General features: G+C 42.3%; 2 protein-coding genes and 1 non-coding gene across 16 annotated transcripts in view; 1 reads left to right on the forward strand and 2 right to left on the reverse strand.

Annotated features, from left to right (window-relative positions):
• The window catches only part of Ect2l (epithelial cell transforming 2 like), an 87,126-nt gene extending 83,344 nt beyond the window's left edge, over window positions 1-3,782 (forward strand). For all 3 annotated transcript variants that reach the window (XR_013045071.1, XM_016004695.3, XM_076552699.1), the window contains one exon: window positions 1,332-3,782. Coding sequence is in view for 2 of the 3 variants with exons in the window: in XM_016004695.3 (XP_015860181.1) it covers window positions 1,332-1,456 (125 nt within the window). In the remaining variant the exon portion in view is untranslated. The remainder of the gene's footprint in view (window positions 1-1,331) is intronic.
• A 1,698-nt stretch (window positions 3,783-5,480) lies between these two features.
• Reps1 (RALBP1 associated Eps domain containing 1) overlaps window positions 5,481-22,397 on the reverse strand; it is a 75,151-nt gene continuing 58,234 nt past the window's right edge. For 6 of the 12 annotated variants that reach the window (XM_076552703.1, XM_076552702.1, XM_076552705.1 and 3 more), the window contains 10 exons: window positions 15,929-16,016; window positions 14,791-14,892; window positions 12,909-12,978; window positions 11,618-11,736; window positions 10,322-10,386; window positions 9,501-9,686; window positions 8,363-8,458; window positions 7,879-8,027; window positions 6,972-7,077; window positions 5,481-5,751 (listed from right to left, as the gene is read on the reverse strand). In XM_076552703.1, the coding sequence (XP_076408818.1) occupies window positions 5,683-5,751; window positions 6,972-7,077; window positions 7,879-8,027; window positions 8,363-8,458; window positions 9,501-9,686; window positions 10,322-10,386; window positions 11,618-11,736; window positions 12,909-12,978; window positions 14,791-14,892; window positions 15,929-16,016 (1,050 nt within the window). In that variant the 3' untranslated portion in view covers window positions 5,481-5,682. Of the gene's footprint in view, window positions 5,752-6,971; window positions 7,078-7,878; window positions 8,028-8,362; window positions 8,459-9,500; window positions 9,687-10,321; window positions 10,387-11,617; window positions 11,737-12,908; window positions 12,982-14,790; window positions 14,893-15,928; window positions 16,017-22,397 lie in introns of all 12 variants that reach the window. The other 6 variants (XM_076552701.1, XM_076552704.1, XM_042262248.2 and 3 more) reach the window with 1 other exon arrangement.
• LOC121823308 (U6 spliceosomal RNA) lies at window positions 6,059-6,165 on the reverse strand. Its single transcript, XR_006064719.1, has one exon. It is a non-coding gene; the product is annotated as a U6 spliceosomal RNA (small nuclear RNA).

A 22,397-nucleotide genomic window follows, 5' to 3' on the forward strand; every position in this document is an offset into this window, starting at 1 on the left:
GTCTACCTACCTATCTATCACCATTAGTGGCACTACTGGAGATAGACTACCTACCTACTACCTACCTACCTACCTACCCACCCCCCCACCCCCACCACCCACCCACCCACCCACCCACCCATCCATCCATCCCTCCCTCCCTCCCTCCCTCCCTCCCTCCCTCCCTCCCTCCCTCCCTCCCTCCCTCCCCATTAGTGGCACTACTGCAGAGAGAATCTAGAGCTTCATACATGCTAAGCAAGTACCCCACAGAGCTACAGTCCCTGCCCTCTATCATTTTTCCTATTCTGCTAGGAGTAAGTCGTTATTCCAGACTTGAGTCCTTTTCTTCCTTAAATTAGCAGTTAGCTAGTTCCTCTCTAAAAGAGCCAGTGTTTACAAAGTGTGCTTAGTAACTAAACATCGGTTTGCAACTCCAATAAAAACAGTATGTCATTAAAGAACGCAACTGAAACGGGTGGTGCTTATTTTTAATGTTGCATACTGTACCTCCTCTATTTCTCAAGCGTCACACGATCTGTCTCTTTCCTACATTTCTGTCAGGACAGGTAACTGGAAGGTAACATTTCTCACTGCAATACTTGCCCCGTGTGTAGACAGACCCTCAGCTTAAAGCAGGAACCAAGACCTTACTTACGTCTTTGACTCCCGAGTCTGCTCCGCCTTTAACCACTGAGTACGGTTACTACCGGGCACTTTTCTTTTCTTCAGTTCCCTCCCACTGCCATCTTCAGCTGCACTTACATAAGGGCACAGGCACCAAGACCATAGTTGGCTGTGCCATTCATGCTAAGGCAATTCCAAGTCTGGCCTCTCCACAGCCACCAGGAAAGAGCTTTTACGGATTCCAGTTCTTTCTAGAGGCACTGAAACAAGGGGTTACAGGGCTTCACATTATCTATCATCTGGGCTTCAAAATACCTGACAAATAATGATAAAGATAGGATTTTTAATGACGTTTCAATTTTGCTTAGAAGACAATCTTCTAAAGTATATTTGTACTGACTTCGAATTCTTGACTATAGGCTAATTCTAAGATTAGCCAGTCAAGTTTTGAACTTAAAACATTTTTTGATTATTGCCTTTGAAAATTAAACATTAGTGTAGCTCAAGTGCAGTATTGCTTAGCCATGAAGAAAACCTTGCCATATGTGAGATCACTGATGAACACAGAGAACATTATGTTTAAGTGAAGTAAACTAAGCAGGTAAAAAGAAAGATGTTCCTTAATCAGGCAATGGTGAGTTATGTAACTATAAATACAGTCAAAATCAGTAAGCGGTATACTTTCAATAGATAAAAAAAATAATGTATCTCAAATGTTTCCACAGATGTCAAGAATGCATTCATTCTTCAAGGTCCAAAACGTGAATGGATCTGTGCTACTGAGGTGGCGGATGATAAATTCCTTTGGTTGTCTATACTCCAAACTGCAATCAGAAGCAGTATGAAGTAAGACTAGATTCAAAACAGACAAGAAGGTTCTTGGAAATTCATATGCCATGTTTTCTGCTTCAGAACATCTAGTGAGAAACAGGGAACAGTCATGGATGCTGAGGAGATGGATGAGCTAGGACCATCTGTGAGGTTCCTTTCAACTTTTAAAATGTATGATTAAACTATGTGGGGTGTCTAAGAACAAGTCTAAAATTTTGAACCACATCTTTCGGTAGCTACTGCTCGTAAGCATTATTTAAAACACTTTGACATGATGAGCAATGAGAAAAAATGTGTAGGATTTTAAAAATGAGTAGTGAAAAATCAGAATGAACGTTTCTTTTATGAGCATTCTAGAATAATACTTGAATTTTGGGATTCACCAATCAACTTTTTCATGAAGCAATTAATAATTTTAAGGATATGTCTGAGAAACAGAAATAGCAGCTTTCTTAAGCACACTGTCCAACAATGTGAATGTGCCTCTTTTAAAGGCATTAGAATATGCCATTTCAAAGTACTAAAAAGTTTGGCGAGTTTTGTTTGTTTTCTATAATTCTTACTTTTTGCTTTAAGATCAAATTCTTGGATTTTCCAAATAACCTTAAAAAATTTTTTTAAACAATACTATTAGAAATGCAGTGGTGAGCTGGGCGGTGGTGGTGCACGCCTTTAATCCCAGCACTCGGGAGGCAGAGCCAGGCGGATCTCTGTGAGTTCGAGGCCAGCCTGGGCTACCAAGTGAATTCCAGGAAAGGCGCAAAGCTACACAGAGAAACCCTGTCTCGAAAAACCAAAAAAAAAAAAAAAAAAAAAAAAAAAAAAAAAGAAATGCAGTGGTGGGAAAATGTAATTTTTAAGTACCAAAAATGAATGAATGGGACTGGAGATAGAGCTCATTGGTTAAAAGCACTGGCTATTCTTCCAGAGGGCCCAGATTTAATTCCTGGAACCTACATGGTAGATTATAACCTGTAACTCCAGTTCTAGGGAAACTGATGCTCTCTTTGGCCTCCATGGGCACCAGGTATGGATGCAGTACACAGAGACATATGCAAAACACACACACCCATAAAAATTAGAATAATCTGTAAAAACTAACGGAAATTGTTGTACTTCAGACTCAGGGCCCAGAGACTCCTGAAATTGAATGGGTTGAAGACTCCTCCCTAAGGACTAGCTTTCAAGGCACCCAGAAGGTGCCATGTAAGCTTCTAACAGGAGGGAAGCAACCAACAGTCCTAGCTGGCTATGATGTCTATGAGCTACAATGACCAGCATGGCATGCTAACCATAAGAGTGAAGTTGTGGCATGTATACCTGGGGGTACCAATAGCTCTAAAATTGGACTCAAGACCATCTCAACAAGAAGGAAATCAGGCCTGGTACTGGAAATGTAGCCAACTACTCAGTGCTGGTGAAGTCATGGATCTCAGAGGAGAACCCACCACCACCACTTTACTCAACCAGCATAATCCCCAACTCATTCTAAATATTTGTCCTTATAGTCACAGGTTAGTGTGTTCCTCATCCCTCAATAAGAAAAGTTTCCTTTGCAACAAACAGATCACTGCGGAAAACCACAACCAGTCAAAGAGCAGATTTATGGAACCCAGTCCCAGTGGATTCATCTACAAAACATCCCCAGAACCTAAGGCTCAGGGAACATTGTGGAAGGCAGGGATTTGGGGGGCAGGGGTTGGGAGGTGGGGGTTGTAAAAGCCAGAGGACTAGGAAGTTTTCTGTGAGAATTTGTCTCCTAATAATGTTAGAAGCTACACCCATAAAGTCTCACCAACATGACTATTTAAACATGAGCTGAACAAGGACAGCTACAATAGAAAAGCCAACACGGATGGGTGAAAGATCAGACCTCAACCCCACACAAGGAACTACAGACAACCATGGCGTGCTGAGAGTGGTAGAAACAGTCTTCCTCGGGGAACACAGCAACGATTAGATATCCAATACCAACTGGTCAGCCCTGAAAATAGGCACAGAAATAACATTTACAGACTGAGCAGACTGTATTTAGGAATATGATTGTATATACACATATGTATACACATATAACAATGTATAACAAAAAAGAGGCCATGAATTTAAAAGAGAGCAAGGAGGGATTTATGGGCAAGTTTGGAAGGAGGAAATGGGAAAATGATATAATTAAATCATAATCTCAAAAACTAAAAAAAGTAGCCAGGCATGCCTTTAATCCCAACACTTTGGAGGCAAAAGCAGGAAGATCTCTGAGTTTGAGGCCAACCTGGACTACACAGAGTTCTGGGACAACCAGGGCTAGAGACCCTGGCTTAAAAATAAGTAAATAAAAAATAAAAAAATAATGGAAATCTAGTGAAAAAAAAAGAAAGAAAAGAAAGCAAGCACCTGTAATAAACTTTAGGTGAGTAAAAAAAGAATTCTTCTTGCATAGTTAAATGATTGATTGGTGAAAGCTGTATGCTGGGTTATGTTGTTGTCTACTTTGTTGTTAGTAGACACAGTTTGTCCACTGTTGTGTTATGGTAATTGAATCAATTGGTACAGTGTAGAACTGTAAACACAGGCTACTGAAATATATTTCAAAAATGAAATTTTAATTCCAATTCTTGAAAGTTTAAATTATGCCTAAAATATACAGAAATTAAATATTGTATTTTCTTTCTTTCTTTCTTTTTTTTTTTTCGAGACAGGGTTTCTCTGTGTAGCTTTGCGCCTTTCCTGGAACTCACTCTGTAGACCAGGCTGGCCTTGAATTCACAGAGATCCGCCTGCCTCTGCCTCCCGAGTACTGGGATTAAAGGCATGCACCACCACAGCCCGGCATATTATATTTTCTTATTAGTGTAAAAATTACAATTCTCAGCTTGGGAGTGGTCACGCACACCTTTAATCCCAGCACTTGGGAGGCAGAGGCAGGTGGATCTCTGTGAGTTCGAGGCCAGCCTGGGCTACAAAGCGAGATCTAGGACAGACACGGCTGTTACACAGAAAAACCCTCTTGAAAAATAAACAAACAAATAAATAAAACAAGCTTCAGATTCTGTTATGATGGATCAGAGGACAGCCCTGGGTGTCATTCTTCGGGCATATTCTACATTTTTTTTTTTTTTAAAAGACTGGGTCTTGCACTGGCCCCAGAACCCAAGGAACCTGTCTGTCTAGCTTCCCAGTGCTAGGATTACAAGCACAACATCATGCCTGACTTTAAAAAATTCAAACAGCCGGGCGGTGGTGGCGCACGCCTTTAATCCCAGCACTCGGGAGGCAGAGCCAGGTGGATCTCTGTGAGTTCCAGGCCAGCCTGGGCTACCAAGTGAGTACCAGGAAAGGCGCAAAGCTACACAGAGAAACCCTGTCTCGAAAAAAAAAAAAAAATTCAAACAACTGGTTTCTGTGAATTAAACTTAGGTCCTCTTCCTTGCAAGACAAGCATTCACCAACTGAAGCAGGATCCTGGCCCATGTATTACTTTGATTAGAGTTAGCACCTCAGTCATGCAAAGAGCAGTGATGTTTTCAAATGGCTTCCCCAGTCCTCACGCAACGGCTTCATCCCTTTCCTTCACTTTGAGGGGACCAGGAAGAAAGACCTGTCTCATAGTTCGGAAGCTTACACCACATAAATATGTGTGCGTGCGCACGTGCGCGCGCGCGCGCACACACACACACACACACACACACACACACACACACACACACACACACGTCATGGGTGAAATTCTACAGGATTCCTGAAGAATGCTGACGAAGGCCCTGAGGAGGGAAAGGGAAGTCGTTTCTGAGAAACACACCAGGCTCTTGACTCAAACACCGAGTAGGGAGCTCATCTTAAAGCCTTTCTAGAGCAGATTCTGTACATAGACGTTGACAGTCTGATATCGTTTTCCTTTTGCAAAGATTTGAGTTTGTGCTTGATGAGAAGCCCACTCTGCAAATCCAATCACGGTATGGTGTGGCCACATATTATGAGGGGCCAGTATTACTGCTCTCTGATGTTGTGGCACAGGAAGTGTGAGGCATGCCAACAAACACAATGCATCCTCCAGAAAAAGTCCTCCTGACCCTTTTATTGTTGAAATTAAAAAATAAAAGATACTTAAATACAATGGTGAACATATAGGGCAAAACAGAATCATAAAATTGAATGTTCAATTAAGCAGTGAGCTGAAGGTTTGGGTTTCCAAATAGGCTCTGAACCCCAAACTGCTTAAAAATGGGCATGTTCACAGTTAACGGCATTGGCTTATAGGTGAGAGAACGGTCGGAGCTGTTCCAGTTGAACCTCCAGGGAAATTCGCTCCTCAAGAACATCCTGAAAGAGAGGCAAAGTCCAAGTCACGGAGAAGCAGACAGACCCTGACAGCACTAGCCCTGCTTCACACAACTCTATTTGCTGAGAGAGAGAGAAAGAGAGAGCGATTCCTGTTATAAATCTAGTTCACTTTAGAAGGCAATCTGTCCATTCCCAATAGGAAAACACGATCCTACTAATTCAAAGACATTTCTGATGACAGACCCAGGCAATAAGATGCTTTTAGGTTAATTGTTAGAAGAGCTAGTGATTGAAGCAGATGGGTATGACAGCCCCAAGTTTTTTTTTTTTTTTTAGATTTTATTTTTCTAATATGGAACACTTCACGAATTTGCGTGTCATCCTTGCGCAGGGGCCATGCTAATCTTCTCTGTATCGTTCCAATTTTAGTGTATGTGCTGCCGAAGCGAGCACGACCGCACAAATTTTGAATAAAGCCTTAATTAATTGTATATGAATGTGTTCCCATGAACTCTTTCCTCTGGTGACGAGATCCTAGATCTCTTTGTGAATTTCAGTTTTACAAAGAAAACGTTCTTTTTCATTCAGAATCTTCAGCATTATTATTAATTGTGTGTGTGTGTGTGTGCGCGCGCGCGCGTGTGTGCGTGTGTGCGTGTGCGTGTGCGTGTGTGTGTGTGTGTGTGTGTGTAGGTTGGAGAACGACGTATGGGGAGTCAGTTCTCCTCCACCATGGTTACAGCAGTAGAACCCAGGTGCCCAGGTTTGTGGGTTAGTGTTTTCACTCTGAACCACCTCACTGGCCCAGGAAACGTTACTTTGACTTAATGTTCCTCTTCTTTTTTCACGGGCAAGATGATTTCAAACTTTCCCACTCTGTCTTCATTAGACTGGTTTAAGTTCCTATTACTGAATCTGAGTTGTCTCTGATCACAGGATAAACCAGGAATAGCCCAACTGCCTACGTATTACATGGAGCATAGAGTTGTATATGTACTCTTGGAGATACAAGTCCACTTTTCTTCTCGACATTCCTTTATGGAAGTTAACAATGTTATAGGAATAGTGATGTCGTACATATGCAGGATAAGACAATGTGCACCAGAACTGTATTAGGAAGTTCCTTTAGTATTAAGAGTCAACGGCTTATGCATTTTAGCGTAAATTTCAGAGACTGACAGGAGCTATTGGATCAGATGCAAGTCCTCCAAACTGAGATGTGGTGCGTTCACAGAACTAGGATTCGGAAAGGACATTACCTTTAGTTGCTGTTGCAATTCACTGTTCAATCTGGCCAGAACCGTGTTGGTTTCCTTATTGCGTCTGATCGACGCCTGGATAGCCTTTTTATCTTTCCCCACAGACCTGAGAAGACACAGGGGCAAAGACACCTTCATTTCTTCCCCGTCTTTAACCCTTCACTCCCACTGACTTCTAAGCAGAAGAAGGAACAACTTCTCCCTTCTTAGCAGAGCTCACTCACTTGCTGTTCCAGTAACAGAATATGTAAGCTACAGAAGCCCAAGACCATAGCTGTTACTTTTCTTTTCTGTTGAATTCATGGAGTGAAATAGTCTGGACCAAGGTTTTTTGTTTTTGTTTTTTTTTTTTTTTTTGAGACAGGGTTTCTTTCTAGCTTTGGTGCCTGTCCTGGAACTTGTTCTGTACACCAGGCTGGCCTTGAACTCACAGAGATCCGCCTGTCTCTGCCTCCTGAGCGCTGGGATTATAGGCGTGCGCCACCACCGCCCACTGTTTATGGACTCTTTCTATAAACAGCCAGGCAATGAATCTTTTCAGCTTTGTGGGCCACACTGTTCCTGCTGTGTGCCTTTGTTTCTTTCTCTTTTCTTAGAAATGTAAAGGTTGGTGGTAAGGGCACATGGCACGCAGGCATGACGACCCCGTTTATTCCATGGAACCCATATGAAGAAGATCCAACTCCCCCAAGCTGTCCTCCGACCGCCACCTGCCCGGCAGACTGTGTGGAGGTCAGAGGACCACTTGTGGAGGAAGCTGCTTCTCTCCTTCCACCGGAGGGTCCTGGGTTTGAACTCAGGCTGCCAGGTGGCAAGCACTTTTACCACCTGTCAGAACTTCTTTCTGTCCGGTGTTCTGGACTCACTGTGTTAGTGCTGAGATGCCCTGAGGAACAGCGTGGATTACCTGGGAATAGAAGGCTGTGAGGCAAGGACAGCAGCTAGGACACCTGTCTTTGGGGTGTGCTCATCCACGTCTGGCCGTAACTCATCTTCCGACTTCAATCTCCTTCGAACAGGCTTAGGTGGTGGAGCCAGAGGTGTTGTGCCTTTGCTCTACCCGACAAGAGAGACAAGCATTCTTAGCGACATGCATGCTTAATTAGCGTTGTGCTAACACCAATTGCCTTTTTAAAGCCACCTGCTGTTAAAAAGGAGGTTACTTGTCTCATTTTAAAACAATTTATGTATCTGTGGCAACAGTTAAGGAAAAACAGGAACAGATGCTTATCACCATGCCGCCCAGGCCGGAGCTCATGACCCTCTTGCCTCAGCCTCCTGCTGCTGGACTGGGATGCGCATCATCTGCCTAGCGGACTTTATTCCTTAACAAGCATCTTGGCAGTCCCCTATACACACAAAACCGTCCACATTATAAAGACTTTTCATACCACATTGGCAGGAACACTAGCAGCTGTCTTTTCTTCGATTTTACCATCTGTTTGGGCGACCCGAAGAGAGCTTGCGGGGTCAGAAGCTTTTTCAGCCTAGAGATGAATACATTATCTCATTACTATATCATTATATGTAGCAAAGACAGAACATGTAACAAAGTAAGATGTTAGGAGCTGTTGATACTGACAGAAGTCTGAGGTGAGGAGGAGACACACCAGGAAAACCCGGCCAGATGACTCTGTCTAGTGCTGAAGTTGGGAAACAAGACTGGAGAGTAGAGACACAGCCATGGCACTGACGTGCTAGCTGCTGCGAGGCTCTTGAGACTGGGGGATGACACGTCCATCCCAACACATGAACGACAGTCCCCTGGGCACGTCTCCCTCTGCCCCCATGTCCACCACCACCACCTTCCTGGGCACAGTCCACTCCCCTAACGGGCCAAGTCAGCTAAGGGGGTTGCCAGTCAGCGCTTCCCTGTGGTTCAGACCCATGAAATCTTTAGGTTATGCCAGTCAAATTAACATGGGTCGTTGCAGCAGTTAGAGGTCCAACAGCTGGAGCAATGGGAATGGAGATGTCAGTCGGTAGTACTTTTCTCCTTCCAACTCAACATATTTATTTTCAATGACTTAAGCCAGAGATCATAAAGACAATGCCACCAGATCCCTGACCACTAAAACTATATATAGTCTCTTAGAACAGTCTATAGAGACTAGGTTTTGGCACGGTGGTATTTTTGAGAGTGTGTGTGTTGTTGAAGTGTGTAGCTGGGGTAATAAACATAGCTTCTTATCCTATGGAAGTCTTCATCAATTCATACAACCCGATGCTTAGCATTAACTTCCCAGAGCAGCATTAACCAGGACCAGGTGCATGTGTGTTTCACACCACATCTACCCCTGTCCCTGACCCCTGAATCTTACTAAATATCATATTGCAACCATCGGACATTAGAGGCCAATAAAGGAGCCGAGAAGCACGGATGGGGGATATATATCCTCCACAAGAGGCACAGCAGGCCTCTCACTCACTTAGGCCGCTGCTAATTGAATCTGCTCTCTCAAGAGTCCTCTTTACAACATACAGCTTTGAAGAGACTGTCACAAATGAGCTGAACCCCAGCAAACTCACTGGCAAGACCTCAGGATGTTTCTCGGCTTCGGTGTCTTGTTCTTCAGTTACATTTGATGCAGCAAATACTTCAAATTGGCTGAAATCTGCAAAATTTGGTTGTTCTGGTATCTGCTGAGGTGAGGTACTAGTGTGAGTTATTAGACCATCGGCATCCACTGGGCGATGCACTGAGGGACCAGGTGCCTGGACAGTGGTTTAGAACACAGGAACATGCATTTTATTAGACTACAGCATGGTGGTCTCCATTTGTCACACTTTCAGTGACTATCACAGATACATATGCACATAGTCTGTCAGTCTGTATTGAACTTGGCTTTCTCTAAGATGCCAGGCTCCTGCACGCACGCACGCACGCACGCACGCACGCACGCACACGCGCGCCTCTGTGGTTTTTCCTGGGTCTTAATTCCTTCATTTCACTTGTATCTTCTCAATATGCTCTTTAACTTTACTAGTCACCAAGGCTGTCCCCAACTATTTTATAACTATGTCTACTGTAGCACTTCAATTCTGACCTAGAAGGGGTGCAAATGTCCAGGGAGACACTGTGGATTCTGTCTATGAGGCAATGCTGGACCCAGGACATCCTCAAGTATTTCCCTCTCCTAACCTATTTTTCTGCTAAATCCTTTAAGACAGCATTATCTATTTCTTAGTAACCCAAATTCTTATTGGAATCTTTAGCTCCCAAGAATACTTGTCACTGACCTAAGTGCTGACCTTACAGATAATTACAAATAGAATGAATTGTCTAAGCTGACAAACTAACCCTGAGGATGGCAGTACTGCCATTTCTAACAAGAGCAGAGGAGAATTACCTGGGAGGGCTGAGGTCTTGGAGGCACTGCAGGAGGGTGGGCAACAGCTACAGCCTGTTGCTGTCCTGTGAGAACATGCACACACATCTCTTTAGTGATTCTGTAGTTACTTTACTGAGAAGAAGCAGGTCAATGTGACCACATGATAAAACATTTCTAAGACAACCTGGTAACTTTCCAAGGGGCTGAGGCTATAGCTCAGTGGTAGAGCAGTTGCCTAGCATGCTTGAGGCTCGGGTTTGACCAGGTGACATGGTATCTCATACTTATAATTCCAGAATTTGGGAAGCAGAGTCAAGGGATGAGAAGCTAGTTCAAAGTCAACATTGGCTATGTAGTGAGTTTGCGGCCAGCTCGGGCTACATGAGACTATCTTAAAACCCAAACCAAAAGCTCTACATGTGACCTAATGGTCCAATTTCATGGCCTCTCTTCAGAGCTCATTTCTCATCACCTCCACCACATGAAGGACTGTTGACAAGCTCCTGCCTACTTCCTTAACAGTAACCTGTTCTTAGTTTTTTCCTAGATTGTTCTTTTAGCTACCAGACGAAAGTCTTTAAAACTTTCCTTTAACTTAAAACTATCATCTCTGTGTAAACAACTGTCAGTATTTCCAGTTTTCTTGGCTCAAAGGTCCAATAGTCTGTTGAGTCCTTACGTTTTCCCTCATCATTACAACCTTTAATCACACTGATGAAAACAATCGATGTAGTTGCAGTACTGCCAGTTGTAGAAACATTGAAATCCTGGAGTCATGCTTCTCTGCCGTCCGTCCAACACCTCCAACACTGATGCAAGCACATCTTTCCAGATTTCCTGGGGTGGCTCTCAAGCTCCACCATGATTTTTGATCTCAAAAAACCTCAGTCACTAGGAAAACAACATTCTCCCCATTTCAAAAAAAAGTATTTTTCGTCTGATGTTTTTATTTTATATTGTTTTTTTTTTTTTTTTTGTTTTTTGAGATACAGTTTCTCTTATATTTTTGGGTTTTGGTTGTGAGCCTAGCCTTTAACGGCTGAGCCATCTCTCCAGCCTGAGATACAGTTTCTCAGTGTAGCTCTGGCTATCCTGGAATTCACTCTGCAGACCAGGCTGTCCTTGAACTCAAGATCCACCTGCCTCTGCCTCCCAAATGCTGGGATCATTTGACGTCTTTAATTCACATTTTTCTTCAATGTAAAAAATAAGACATATTAAGAGAAACAAAAAGAAGCTGTATCTTGGACTAACTTTAAAACAATGTATATTAGTATAATTAATGCCTATTGCAATTCCCTAGCCCCTCCCTACCTGTGGTAACTGCAAAGGTCCGATTCATGTCTAGGGATGATGACCTAGAATGAGAGGGCTGTGGCCTTGGAGGGGGAGGTGGTGGCGCAGTGTTATCAGGTGACGTTCCTGAATGAGACCTGCAAAAGTCACCCATCAACTGGTTATGTCAATACTGGAGCTTGATTCTTTCAAACTTGGCAAAACAGCCAAAGACCCTATTAGGATGACACCTTTTCAAGCAGTGCCTATGAAGGTATTACAACTAATAAGAGCAGCACTATCTATGCTGTGTCTGAGACAAATGGTTACTTAATGTGCCAATAACTTCTTATGAAGTCATAAACAAACCTGCTAAAAACTGGAAGTTACTGTCAACATGATTTCATCAGGACAGACCACAAATCTCGTGATACTTTGCATTCAGTCGGAGGTAACACTAGCCTGAAACACTGTGAGAATCTCTACACGGTTACTTTTCAACAGCTCGAATGTGATAAGCTGGGACAGAATCTGGCTACACTGTGAGATGCTCAAGCGGTATCCCTGAAGATACCCCACTTTAGAGGTCACTGTACCCCAACTCAACTAGCTCTAAAGACTCTTCTCTTTGGGACCAAAGCCTTTTATTCTGAAAAGGCTCTCCATGGCTCTGACAAACAGATCTTCACATACAGGGATAAAAAAACAAGCTCCAAAATAGCTGAGAACTCTAAGAAACACAGAACTGCACACATCAAAGAAGGGAAACAAGAGAGCTTCTGACTTTCTAATAAATTCCTTGAAGTTGGGGGTGTGTGTGTGTGTGCTCATCTCTCTCACAGGCATGTTGCAAAGGGATTTTCAACATATGCAGAGTGTGAGAAGTGAAGGATGCTTCCATCCTGTATGTCTGAGTGGGTGCAAGGTCCATGCAGACAAAGTTCCACCAGCATCCTTTGCTTATCCCATGGACTGTTTGCACCCGCAGGGTGAGCAGGCAGCTCCCCTTTGGACAGGCTTCTGGGTGTTTAAAACACTGTTCTGGGGGTGCTTGCCACAGAGTCGAGTGCTTATCACTTAGACTCTCACTGCTCTGCTGTCACAAAGGAGGGTTCATTAGGAAATTATCAGCTCTTTTTATTAGACTGTTCATAAAACACCTAAAAACAAAACAATACTAACAATAAGGCTTCCCTTTTATTTTTTAACAAGTAGAACCAAAATACCTGTCTTTTACATAAACTAATAGGTATTTAACAGATTTCCCTAAGTAACTTCAAATATTAAAGTGCATGGGGAGATCTCAACACAGTTTGATGTAAATACAGACCTTTGACGAGTTACATTGCTCCCAATCTGCTCCGGGTCAGAAGGGAAAGAGTCTGAACTACTGTATCCATCTGCTAGTAAATAAATACATCCTAGTGAATACTCATTTCTTTGCTTTTCACTCTCTGCCACAAATGTAAGTAATAGATTGTTCCACTGCTTTAAAATCATAGACATTCAAAGGTTGCTAAAGAGGTTAACAGTTCATTCCAGTGTTACCAATTGTAAAAACCAAATACATCATGCATAGGAATACGGTGGACAGAACAGGTTACAATCTAGATCAAATATCTAATGAAACAAATCAAAACAAATCAGAAAAATCATATATATATATATACACATATGTATATATAAAACATTTATTTCTCATATAAAAACATAGCTATATGGTTGAATATCCCTTATATGAAATGCTTTGGGCCCCAAATGCTTTTGGTTTCCATTTTCTCTTTTTCCAGATTTAAAGCATTTGCATAGACATGAGATACACGGAGAACAGAGCCAAGTCTAAACACATACCCATTCATGTCCCATATCTACTATCACATGCACAGCCAGATTCATAGTGTGCCTTTGTTTTTCCTGCAATCTGTCAAGAGTTCAGGTGATGGCATTTTGCTACTCAAAAGGTTTAGGACTCTGAAGCATTTCCTATTTGGGATTTTGAAATGACTGTTGGTCACTCTGTAGTACAGATTCACAAAATATGATTTAAAGTAAACAATAAAATGGTTAACCATGGACACTGATAGTATGAATAGTCATTTTCTTATTTTCATAGTAAGTATGAACTATAGTGCAATAATAAATAGCTACTTTCAAATCAACATTAGAAATAGTGTAAGAAAAGAAAGCTCCTTTTCCCTGGGCATGGTGGCACTGTGCCCAGAGAAGAGGCGCTTTCTTTGCTCCTGGAGCCTGCCTGGTTTCCAAACTCGGCTGCAGAGGCCACCCTTGATTCCTTTCCCTACGCTACAGCACACGGGTAAGCGCGGCTTCTAGTCTTCCCAGAGAGGTTACCAAGCATAGTCCCGAATCTGGCTGCTTCTCACTACCTGTACCTCTCCCATTCTAGCCCAACCCACCACCCTCTTGTGACTGGATTATCATACCTGTCTCCTGTTTCAGCACTTGCCTACTTTGGGTCTGGAACTACCACAGGCAGGGTGAGTCTTAAAAAGGAAGGGCAGGTCTCCCGTCACTACTCCATGGGAAATTCTCTAATGACTTTTCATACCATTCGGTAAGGGTGAAAACGTTCCCATCGCTTCTGCTCTTGTCTCCCTTGCTGCCTCTGCTGAGCACACCGATTCTACTCCAGGGCACCGCCTGAGGGCTGCACACTGGCTGCTGTTCCCATAAGTCCCAGCTGTCCTTCAAATTCTAAGTCAAACGTTATCTTCTAATACAGTCTTCTCTGCTCTCCTCATTTGAAATGACACTCCCATTCTCCTTTCCAGCTTTTAGGTTCTATCCATGCACTTAGCTTTCTTGTCACTTAAGAGTCACCCCACCCCATCCCAATCTCCCTTATAAACTTAATCCAGATGAAGACTGGCTCTATTCTGTTGACTGCTAAATCTCACTCCCTAGATTGGAACCTGGCACACAGCATCCAATTACCACGGCTGCATGAGTGAGAAACAAAGGACCACCTGGGGAAGGGCCAATGCCACAAACAAGGGATGGTGGCAAACGGTAGCCTGCCCTGAAGCAGGTGACAAGCACATGTGTTCACACACAGGGCGTCAGGTTTTCAAGAGTTACTGTCCCCCATTTTATGCAGCAAACACAGTGTTATTAATAAATATCTCAATTCCCCAGACTCTAAATTTACTTAATAAACTCAAACATGAGCTATGATGCCATCTTTCACTTACCTACAGTATTTCCAGAAGGAAATTTCACTGATGAGTTGATTTTATTTTCTTCAGAAAGGTCAGATGGTTTCACAAGCAATGGACTTGTGGGATTAGTGTGATCTAATAGAGAATTAAAAGAGGCAACAATACAAGAGACAGACATTTGTATTGATAAAATTAGTAAGAGATCACATTACAATATAAGACTTCATTTAGATATTGCAGAAAGTGTCTTAAGACAACACAATCTTTTTAATAAAACCGATTATAAATTTGTTCCTGGGAAATTCTGTTATCTTCTACAACAGAAGGTAATTCATCTATCTGCATTTTCACTTGGTTAACTTATCCCTACCGCACAGGCAACAACAATCCACCCCAAGTCTGGGCTGTAAATGTTGTCCACGCTGACTTACACAGTCATTCAGTGCTCCCGAGAATTTTCTAGGCCGGCCTGATGCTGCCCAGCTGGCACTGAAGCACCTGGGAGGCCGAGGCAGGAGATGAAGGGCCTGAGGCCAGCGAAGCTACAGAGTGAGAACCCAGATGGTGCCTTACCACCATCTGCAACTCCATGCCAGGGCATCCAGTGGCCTCTCTGACCTCTTCAGGTACCAGGCACACAAGTGTTGCATACACATACACATAGGGAAAATACTCATACATATAAAATAAAATAAATCTAAACAACAAAAAAACTCCAGATTCCAGAATATCAGAAATGTCTCATTTTCAAACGATCTTGTTTATTTTGTAAAATTTCCCCCAAACACCCTCATTTTAAAGCTTTATACGGTAAACAATTTCCTTTTAAAAACTGCCATTTGTTTAAAGATGCAGCTCTGGGGGCACACACAATTGTAGGAAAGTACTAGGTTAAAAGGAAAATAAAGAATTACGAGTCAGTGTGGTGGAGTGAGTATGTCTTTACTCCCAGGACTCTAGAGGCAGAGGCGGGTGGATCTCTGTGAATTCAGGGACAGCCTGGTCTACAGAAAGAGTTCCAGGATACCCAAGGCTATGTCATGAGACCCTGCCTCAAAAAACCAAACCAAAAAAAGGTCATTTATGAAAGAAACTCGACCCTTGGAAGAAGAATTCCCTCTGCGTTCCAGCAGCAAGCTGAGCTGCAGCGGCCTGAGGGCGTCTCCCTTACCACTGCTGGATCTCTTCAGTTCCATCTCCTGCATGTGGATTTTGCTCGGAGTCATGCGAATGGGAACTGGATGGACAATAGCAGTGTCCTAGAGACAAAGGAAGTAAGTACAGAATCTGTGTTAGGAATCGGGGATCCTGAAAATTAACAACACAGAAAGCGCCTGCCCAAGTTTCTCTCATTCATAGGAATGCAAACATGACATCTTTAAAAATTAAAAGCTCAATTTAAAAAAATCAAGTTTACATGCTGAATAATTTGATTTCATAATGTAATTTTAAATTGATTAAAGAATTTCATGAAATTTGCTTATTAAAAACATAGCTCAAAACAATATATGAAAACAAACTGCAATGATCTGATGAGATTATATAAATGTTAATCTTTGAGGTAAATTAAAATATTTCACGAGAACTCAAAAGCTAAGTGACAGACTGAAAATTGTTTTTGCTAAAGTGCTTAAGAAAATTTTGCTTTTTTTTAAACCTATAAAACAAAAATAACTAGAAGTCTGTCTTACTGCAACTGTAGGTATAATAAATGCTTCCTATCCATAAAGGAATACACCAGTTTAGAGGAACAAGAAAAACACCCCCACTAACATGCCAGGATTTTATGAGTGCAATACATCAAATATGTCTAAGCAACGGGGAGGCAATTTCAGAGGAGTACAGTAGTTGATGGTAGTGACTTCCGGAAGGAAGAGTAAAGGCCGAGAAAAGAGGATGAGCGGACGACAAAGGAGACGTCTCAGAACCAGAAGGAAGGCAGAGAGGAGCCCTAGAAAGGAGGCCAGCTCTGTGGCTGAGACCCTCTGGGGAACAACAGAACCCCATCAAACACCTGGCTTCAGAGCAGCTGAAAGCCAGGGCGGGGAGGGCGTGGCTCCCTATGCTTACCATGCTATCTCTATGACCTGAGCTCCCCCAGGTGAGTGTCTAGTAATGCAGTGAGTGCAGCATGGGACACTGACCTTCAGTTTACACTGGACACCGTTTGGGTGATAAAACCGATGAGGGAAAAAGGACACACCAGCACGCGCCTTTTATTTTACAGGCCGTTGGCTTACTCTGTCTAAACTTAAACAATTTACAACAAATGTGTCATAGCTATTACACGAACAAAATCATTTAGAGTAATTTCCTGTTCCTATTCCAGTGAGAATCTAACCAGAATTCATGTAAATAAGCAATAAACCTGAACCTCTATTTCCCTGTACCTCTAAAATTATAGTTAAAATATCAATATTATACACAGGTGAAAGTTTTGATTTCTCTAACATTCTCAAAAAATATTTAAAATAATACATTTAAGACATTGCCATATTTATTATAAAACTGTGGCTTTACTAATAACATCTTAGTTTAAAATTTTTTATATTGCTAGAATTTTCATTTTTGCTAACCTGGTGGGTATTGGTGGCTTCTCACAAAAAAGAATGTTTGTACTTCTTCCTTGTAGTCTCTGTGTGTACATATCTTTTATACTGGTTTGTTTCTAAATGATACAGCTTTTAAACATACACCTTATGTCATTTTTTTCCAGTGCATGATTAATATACTTAGTATTCTTTGTACTTTGTTCTTAGTCTAATTAACCACTAAAATAGTTTGTGCGTGTGGTGCTTTTACAAAATATATATTCCTCTATTCCAAATTTAGACATTTACACATGATACTGTCTCCAAGGTTTGTAAATGTGTCCCTTCTACACGGACTGTTGACTTGGACACAAAATTTTCAATACATTCACTGAATGGGATTTTTCATTGTATGGCTCTAATCCTTGATCTTTTAATTGTTGAAGTTGGGTTAATTCATTCCTCTCTCAAGTGATTTTTCCATTTTAACTTTAGTTTTGTAGTTTTTGCTTCACGTTTTAAAGATCTGTATACTGTGGTGGATTGATGAACGGCCCCCGTGGGCTCCTATGTTCGAACACTTAGTGCTGTGCCTTTGCTCCACCGTGGCCTCTGGGACTGTCAGCCCGATTCAAGTCTCTTTTATCAGTTGTCTGGCTCATGGTGCAAAAGACAGTAAGACCCGTCAGTATATATTGAGTATATATGTAGATACAGGTGCCCACTGAGGCCAGAGGCATCCGATCCCTCAGAGTGCTTAACTCGGATGCTGGAACCGAGTTCTGACCCTTTGCAAGAGCAGAAGGAGCTCTTAACTACTGAGCCTTGTTCTAACACCCTTCATATATTCTTAAGTTATGAGGTGAAACATTAAATTTGTTGTATCTTTCAAGTGAATATAATTTCATTGCCTTTTAAAAACAAAACAAAACAAAACAAAAAACAAACCATAGTCTCACCACGTAGCTCTGACTGGCCTTTAACTCCCAAGTGCTAAGATTAAAGGTGTGAACCACCTTACCCAGCTAATTTTATTACATATTTTTATTTACACACAAATTGCATATGCAATAAAAAAATCTAAGCCTTAATTTCCCAAAAGGTATGGTAAGTCTGTACCAACCCATCAGCTTTCAGTAGCACACTGTACTTGAACAACTACGGGCTGCTGATGATCTGAAAGCTTTTAGTCCACGGGCTTCTGTGGTCCACAGAAAACAACAAAATACTGATGAGCCTAACATGGACGGCCAGGCCTAGCCTCAGAATAATGCATTATATACTATGTTTGTGGCTTATGCAGCTAGACAGGAAACTTTCACTTTAATATGTTAATGAAGAACCATGAATGTCTATAACAAGTCATACTTTCTCTCTGCTCTTATCTACTGTCTACAAATCAAAAAACACAAACCCTACAAAACCCATCACACCACCATCAAAAAACCAGCAGCAAGCAGGCTCTGCCCACTTTCTTCTACCTACTCAAATTGCCCAAAACCATTTCCAATTGCACATCTGTATCGTATATTTGGGTACCTAATTAATATAATTCAGAACTTTTTTATACTGTCATATTTACGCTCATCTCTCAATATTTTCTACATGCCTGCTGCAGAAACTTTCTGTCCAGCAGAGGATACAGGGTCTCACCCTCTAAGGGTTCAGGAACCCTAAAAGATGTCTTAGCAAGGTTCTTCTTCTCTGTGCCAGTGAATGAAGATCTTCACCCAAGAATCTTGAGGAAAAGATGTATTTGGGAAGGAGGAGTCCAGGAGAGTGGCTGCCTCTACAGGGGTGGGAAAGAACAGCCCACAACTGAACAGGCAGGGTGGTTTATAGAGGATTTCTTGCGGGCGGAGTTTCTCCAGGGAGAAGGTTTTCTGCTCAGGGATTGGTTAGTTTCATTGGTCAGGGGCAGAGATGGCTCTGACTTCAGAGCCAAACTGTGCTTCTTTCACTGGCCTTTCTTAGCTTTTTGGCTTTAATTCTAAGGCCAGGGCATATTGCTTAACTGGCTCTGATTCTAGGGACAAAGTGTGTTTCTTTGGCACTGGTTTCAGAGTCAGGGCATACTTCTTTGGTTCTGGGTTCAGGACTAAACTGTTTCTTACACTGGCTCAGACCCCAGATCCAGGCTGTGTTTCTTTTACCAGTTCTGGCTTCCAGGGTCAGGGTGGGTTTCTTTAGCTGGCCCCTTCTTCCTGTCTAGTCCAACCCCGCCTACTGTCCATTCTCGTGCTAAGAGCTCAGTGTCTTTTGACCCCTCACTTCTTTACACCATCCGCTGAGTCTGCTTCCCCAGTTGTCTGTCTCATCCTGGAACGTGGTGCCAGCTCCCAGATGACAACCGAGTGAGGCTGACCTCCTCAGTCTGGCCTGCTGAGATGTCTCCATCTGGATTAACTACAGTCTCTAAGCCCAGCCTCCCTCCACACATATGCGTGCCATATGCTGTCGCTATGAAGACCTTATCTTGCTCACGCGATTCTCTGCTCCGAAGGCCTTGGTCTACTTTCGCCAACTCCCACTTCCAATCAGGACACACAGGGAACCACTTACGGGGCCTCTGGCACGCAGCCTGCCCACTTTCCTTAACTTCTCCTTTTCCTGTCTTTCTCTCTCAGCTACTGGCCAAAGCCTGGGCACCCCTGATCCTCTGAGCTCTGCTCCCCTCCTGTCACGCAGCTGCTTCCCAGCCTCCACTGCAGAACCTGGCAGCTTTCTAGACCCTAACTTAAAGCCATAGCTTTCCTCTCTCTTCTCCATCTCCCTCTTCCTGACAGCTGCCAACGATCACAGCAGTGGTTCTCAACCTGTGGGCTGTGACCCCTTTGGAGGTTGACAGACCCTTTCACAGGGGTCAGATGAGATCTCCTGCATATCAAGTATTTACATTACGACTTATAAGAGTAGCAAAATTACAGTCATGAAGTAGCAATGAAAATAATTTTATGGTCAGGGTCACCACAACACGAGGAACTGTATTAAAGGGTCACAGCATTAGGAAGGTAGAGAACCACTGAGTTACAGCTTGTCTGCCCTACTGTTTTCCTCTTAAACACGAAAAAAAAAAGGGTTCTGAGCTTAAAAAAAAAAAAAAAAAAAAGAAGAAGAAGATTCATCATACAAATAATGGACCTTCTTCTGTCCAACACTTCCCCAAACACCCCTTTCTACCTATAGTTCTGCCCAGCTATATCCCATGATAATTACCACAATTAGCATTACCATGATCATCACTTAACAATAATTAAACTGGTTTGTTGAAGACTGAAATCTTTCTTCTGGCATCTTTTATTTCTGTAGACTATCACAGAAGGGGTGCTATCAAATCAGCTGAGTTGGTCGGCCTTACAGGTGGATCAAGCTAACCCTTTTTATATTTTACATGCTCAACTGCTCAGCTCTACAGCCCTCATCGGGACGCAGACTGGTACATTACACTCGCCATCAGTCTACAACTCCCTTGGTGTGCTGATCCCATCACCCTAGCGGAAGTGAAAGAAGAGAAAACGAGTTTATGGAAATGAGCTCATCAGCACTGCAGTTCCACCAGAACTGCGAAGCTGCTGCTGTGGTGTGTACAGGGTGACCTGTGTGACAGGTGTCAAGTGTCAGTAGACCAGGCTGAGCTTTCACAGACCTTTAAACCCACTCCACTCAATGAAAATGTTGAGTTCATACTAGAACAGTACATTGAATTTGTTGGCTTTTGCTCCCACCCCCCACGGTGATTCTGCTGAACAAGTCCTACCTCACTTAACTGCAATCCTTGTTTATACAAGCCTGCAAAGGGCCATTTCAGAGTGTGGCTACAGGCTGTAGCCTGCGGGCAGGCAGCACTCAGGTATTAAAGGAAGTGTAAGACACTAATAGGAGAGGACACAATTAAGTGAAAGCAGAGTGTTTTCCTAATTGAGAATCTGAAGTGAGATGAGATGGGCTAGAGAACAAAGATTTAAATTTACTAGCCACCCCCAGGCATAGGCAGCTGAGTATAAGTATTTAATAGTATTTATGACCAAATTCAGAAGTCTAAATTCAAGTTTAAAATCTCAATGAACCATGTCTTATTTTCTCAAAGTCTTGTGTCATATTACAGATAGTGATGGAAAATTTGGGGTTTTTTTTCTTTTTTTTTAAGACAGAGTCTCTCAATGTAGCCTAGGATCATTGGTCTCTCCCTCCCAAATGCTAGAATTACAGGCGTTTGTCACCGTGCCCTGCTGAGCTATATATAGAGTTTTTAACACCCTAGTTGGCACTCACAAATCTGGACTTTATTCTAAGATATGAGAAAAACATTAAATATTTTTTTCTTTATTTCCCACCAATTGGTAGTAGAGTTCAAGGTTAGCTTGGGCCACACAAGACTCTGTCTCAAAACAAAACCAAAAACAAACAAAGAAATAAGCAAAACCCCCAAATGATGTTTCCACCTGGTCTGGAAGAGTGTTTATACTATCAGTAATTATTTCTTCTGCCTTTTAAGTGTTAGAAAATAAACCAAGTTTCTTTTATTGCTAATTCATAAAAAATTTCCATTGGTTAAACTAGACAATAACTAGAAGACAGGAGTAATAAAAATAAAGCTTAAGGCTAAAAGAAACTTAAGGCAGACTCCTGTTATAGAGCTTCTCACATCCCAAGAGACCAGAACTGTGGCTTCGAACAAGTATCAAAATTTCAGTATTTTCAGAGACAAGAGGTTTAAACACAGTCAAAGAAGAAGCAAATGCCTGAGTCATCCACATACTAACAGCCTTGGAAACAATAAATTACAGCCGTAACATTTTTAAAACATCCATACATTATGTTCGAATTGAATTCAGTAGCTATAAAAGCATCCTCTATAAAAGTGTAAAACACACTGAAACCTCATTAACTTCCTGCTGCAGCGGAATTTTCTTTAAAAGCCACTTTCTCCCAAACCACATTAAACATCAAGACCCTTTAAAATGAATATACGCTGGCTGTCTTTGATCAAAAGCATCGAAAAAGAATGTGCCTGTGCTCTGGCGAGAGCTCAGTGCTTAGCGTTTTGGCATGAACCAGGCTCTTGGTTCAAACCTCAACACTGGGGAGTGGGGCACAGACATGAATGTC

Source organism: Peromyscus maniculatus, chromosome 16, assembly GCF_049852395.1.
Source record: "Peromyscus maniculatus bairdii isolate BWxNUB_F1_BW_parent chromosome 16, HU_Pman_BW_mat_3.1, whole genome shotgun sequence".
Lineage (NCBI taxonomy): Eukaryota > Metazoa > Chordata > Mammalia > Rodentia > Cricetidae > Peromyscus > Peromyscus maniculatus.